Source organism: Octopus sinensis, unplaced genomic scaffold (assembly GCF_006345805.1).
Source record: "Octopus sinensis unplaced genomic scaffold, ASM634580v1 Contig12648, whole genome shotgun sequence".
Lineage (NCBI taxonomy): Eukaryota > Metazoa > Mollusca > Cephalopoda > Octopoda > Octopodidae > Octopus > Octopus sinensis.
In genome coordinates, this window is record NW_021832685.1 from 25,001 (window position 1) to 29,961 (window position 4,961).

The following is a 4,961-nucleotide window of genomic DNA, read 5'->3' on the forward strand; positions in this document are numbered from 1 at the left end:
GTAATAAAAAAATATATATACATACAGGCGCAGGAGTGGCTGTGTGGTAAGTAGCTTGCTAACCAGCCACATGGTTCCGGGTTCAGTCCCACTGCATGGCACCTTGGGCAAGAGTCTTCTGCTATAGCCCCGGGCCGACCAATGCCTTGTGAGTGGATTTGGTAGACGGAAACTGAAAGAAGCCTGTCGTATATATGTATATATATATATATGTATGTTTGTGTTTGTGTGTCTGTGTTTGTCCCCCTAGCATTGCTTGACAAACGATGCTGGAGTCTTTACGTCCCCGTCACTTAGCGGTTCGGCAAAAGAGACCGATAGAATAAGTACTGGGCTTACAAAGAATAAGTCCTGGGGTCGATTTTCCCGACTAAAGGCGGTGCTCCAGCATGGCCGCAGTCAAATGACTGAAACAATTAAAAGAGAGTAAAAAAAGAGAGTAATACAGTACAGTACTATTTATACTTCGCGGATTTTCACCAATTGCTTCGGGGTTTTGGAACTTTACACCCGTGATAGACGAGGGATTACTGTAAGGTTTTTACTTTTTCATACATTCTGTAGACATCTTCGTAACGAAACAAATATTTATTAAACAAGAGCAAGACTAATATTTTTAACACTTCCAGTAGAAGAACATCGTAAAGTAATGAAAGTAATGTTTTTGTATTTTTTTTGACAAAGCTATTTAAATTAATGGTTTTAATTAGTAGGTTCATTAAATCCGATTTAATGCACTTTTTTTTACATTGATAAATATATCATAACAAATGTAAAACAAAAATTATCATTTACTTGAAATATTAAAAATATGCATTTCTTGCAAACATAACGAACATCTAAGAACAGGTGGCACTTGTTTCTGTATACACACATGCACACACACACACACACACACACACACACACACACACACACACATATATATATATATATATACACATGCTTGTGTATGTATGTGTATACACAGATACGTACACACACACACATACACACATACATATATATATGTATGTCTGCATATGTATACGTACATACATACATATGTAATATACGTATGTGTGATTGAGCGGATGCCAAAAGCAGCATGCACATGTGTGTGTGTTTGTATTGCATACGCAAGTGTATTAACTAAGAATTTGTACCATGGTCGAACAATTTATATATTAGAACAAACACTCCACCATTATAAATGATGTTTGTACATGTTATTTAGTTTTTATTTAATCTCTAAATGCCACTTCGCCACTTCTAAACTAAGTAGATTATACACATCAGTTTAAATATATATATATATATATATATATATATATATATATATATATATATATATATATATACTATGTATGTATATGTATGTTTGTATGTATATGTATGTATACGCACACAAATTTTGACTACCACTGCATGCGCTTTTCTAACTATTCAGAAAGTGGACATAAAAAATAATTAAATATGTGATCCTTTTCAACACCATCATTTTTTCACTGACGATGTATAAATCCTCAGTAGTGTGTATATTATCAGAGTCAAAGTCTCGTTGAAACGTAATTCCGAGTTTCACTTTTCAATTACTGAAAACTAGAAAAGGATTGTGGAAACATAAGCACATACATTTGTGGAAAATCGCAATAATTTGTGTCAACAGTACATCAAGATATCATTGGTTGAGAAAATTTTTTTAAAGGATTTCACGTATGTGTCCAGTCATTATCATGCACAGAACATGTAGTGTTCTAATTTATTTGCATGTTAAAACATAGAATATATCATATCGACAGTAAGATGCCAAAAAATGAAATGCAAAAATTCATGTGTATTAGTGAAACAGCAATTGTCGGTTGAGTTTCAGTACTGATGAATAAAAAATTTTAAACATGATTATTCTTGAGAATACGGAAATCGATTATACGGAATGAAAAGTTATTTAACCAGCAGGTAGTCGGAAAATACGTAATACATAGCAATTTCAATATTTTGGTGAAGATTGCAAAAGTCTCCAAAAGACTATTTTCTGGCACCATTAATATAGGAAGAGGTAATTCCTGTAATAGAACAGTTAGTCTTATAATTCGTAATAGTATCGTCCGTGAAATTGCAATATTTGGGATATTAAAGTATTAAAGTTCTCTTTCTGAGTGGCTCAAGAATCATTTTTCTTTTGAAACGAATTTTCAGTTAGCCCGAAATAGCTGTTTGCTTCACCAACAAGGGAAAGATGTACTCGCTCCTGAGAAACATGAGCTTTAGAAAGACAATAAATGTAGTGTGTATTGCCATATGTCTACGTATATGCATTCAATATTGCATAAATAGTAAATAACAATTCATTGTATGTAATAGCGAAATATATTACTTTGGTCAATGTTAATGATCATTCGTGAAGCCACATTAAACCGGTATATGGTAGTGACTGTTGGAAAATAAAACAGTGCAAGCAAAGAGAATTCTTTTGCTGTGCTACAGAAAAAGAAGTATACACTCTTACATATAGTGTACAGGTGGTGTGATGTATATGTTTTAGCATAAATATTGGGAGATGGAGTTACGTTGTTTGAGATTTAATAAAATGTGTTAGACGTGTCATGGTGCAAGGTGTAGTTTATAGTATACAAAGAAAGAGGAATGTTATAACTATAGTTACTATTAAAGTATATAGGAAAACTGTATTTGTAATGGGATAGACAGGTGAGGGTTACGATTTCTGTTATTGCAAACAATAAAAAATAATTTCTGTTAGTCTATAGAATTCACCGTAGAATTACTGTAGTGCGGTGTAGAGTTTGTTTTACAATACAGCGATAGTGAAATATTTGCATGGCAGAAAGTTTTCTAAATGTCACTGTGATACTACATATTTATTGTGCTTAATATTAGAATCTGTTTTATTATTTATCGTTCTGAATCACAGTAAAAATACTACTTTCCCGATGTTTAATGGTTTTCTTTAATTTAGCCCAGAGTGATTTGTAGAGGCCAAAAACCCGTTTGTTTAGAACGAATACAGAACAAATAAAAATTCCCTGGGAACAGTTGAAGATCACAAATAAAATTCCAATGATGTTGAGCAGTAGACATATATTTTCGGTGGGCTGAGCACCGCTGCTGATCCCTGACGAAGCGAATCCAAGGACCCAAGTGAATCCCATAACCACGGACATTTTCACATATAACATGACGTCATGCCGACCAGACACTGGGTGATTGAGGCGTAAATTGATGGTTTTGAGGTTGCGCCGGATGCAGTATATGGTCCTAATGAACATCACAACGTTAGTCAGTACGATACATATCAAAGGAATTCCGAAAGCGATCAGAGATGCCAGTGGGTCTTGGATCCAGCATCCAAGGTGATGAGATGTACGTGCAGTATCCATTGATCTGTAGCTGTTGTTCAGCGATTGATTGGATGGTTCTTGCATCATTTTATTTCTGACAATCGTCGTAGGATTCGCCTTTCCGTAACCAATAGTAACCGAAGGGGATATGTGACTAAATTCAATGACTAGGCAAGCAGCCACAATGAGGAGCGGTGCTCCCCAAGCATAAAGGGTGTAACGCGGTATGACCTTAGATTTTTGCCTCGGGGTCGGAAGTACATTGACATGGCCGAATGTACGAAACAGATCGTACGACATAACATTCATCCAGAAGAATGAAGCAAGGAATAGGTAATGCAATGAAACTGCAACTGTAATACAGGCTGCATCAGACTCTACAGATGCAGATACCAAAAATATGAAATCGGCCAAAAATAATGCCAATGTTAGGTTCATCATATTTATTCCTGGAATATTTCGAAGTTTAGAAAACAGACTGTATGTGATTAAAACAGCAAGAAGGGCAACCAGAGACAAAAGTCCAAATACAATTGTTAATATAATCTGTGAGAAAATTAATTCTTCATTGCCTATATCGCAGCCTTTTACAATTGATCTGCGAAGTTTCATGGTTGATGGAATACAGATAACTATGGAACTGTCTTCATCAAACTGGTAATCATCAATACCAAGGATATGTTGCCGAAAACTGACAGATTTATTTTCGAATATAGTGTACTCCTTCTTACTCAGAGATATTCTGCCGCATTTTTTATTTCTTATACGAGGTTTGTCACAGGTGAATACGAAACCAGAGACGTTAGCTTTGTTAAACCCAATTGTACTTTGGATAAATATTGTCAGATCGAACTCACCCTTTTGGTAAAAACGATCAGTTTTGTTTATGTAAATCAACTCCGATTTCGTCCCTCTACTTTCTAGAGTTACCATAGTGAACTGAGTATCTGTGTAATAACTCTTAATGCCATTCATACACCACATATTCGGCATTATGGTATCCGAGTCATTTTTCAACCCGACGACTGTTACGCGTGTTTCCTTAACATTTATCATAAAACTTTTACTTTGAATAAGAGAGTCCATTTCTTGTAATATTGATGATACACTCTTACCCCTCTCTTTTGTTGTATTAAGTGGCATAAGAATAAATGATATCTCCATGGTAAATTTCTCCTCTTTGTCCGTATCCCTTGTGTTGGTTGATGAATACTCCTTGGAGAAAATGTCGCGATCGATGTGCATACTGTATCGCTTAGTAGGCAATCTTTGAATTATTAAATTGGCTGGGTTGGTTGGGCTTTCGGATTTGTGAACGGTAAAGTTCTGGATCCTATTTGCAGAAGTGTTGAGTAATTTACTCAACGACTCAATCATCATGTCTTTAAAGTCAGCTGTCAAGGCGATTAAATAGTCAGAAAATGTAACATTACGCCTTTAAAACAACCAATGTTCATGATGTCTTTCCTCCTGAAAAGATTTTCGGGTGATTCCTTTTCCACTTTCGATGGTGCGTTTCCTACGATTTCTTCACAAGAATCCTGCACAAAGGGGACATACCTTGTTCACGATAACAGGACGACACACGTTATTCGTTGGGTCACAAAATTCTTCTGTTGATTA

At 35.3% G+C, this 4,961-nt stretch overlaps 1 protein-coding gene across 1 annotated transcript; it reads right to left on the reverse strand.

The window, feature by feature from the left end:
* Nucleotides 1-1,401: 1,401 nt before the first annotated feature.
* LOC115229438 lies at nt 1,402-4,757 on the reverse strand. Its single transcript, XM_029799790.2, has one exon. It carries the CDS (start codon nt 4,716-4,718, stop codon nt 2,889-2,891), a length of 1,830 nt encoding a protein of 609 aa, XP_029655650.1. The 5' UTR covers nt 4,719-4,757; the 3' UTR covers nt 1,402-2,888.
* Nucleotides 4,758-4,961: the final 204 nt, after the last annotated feature.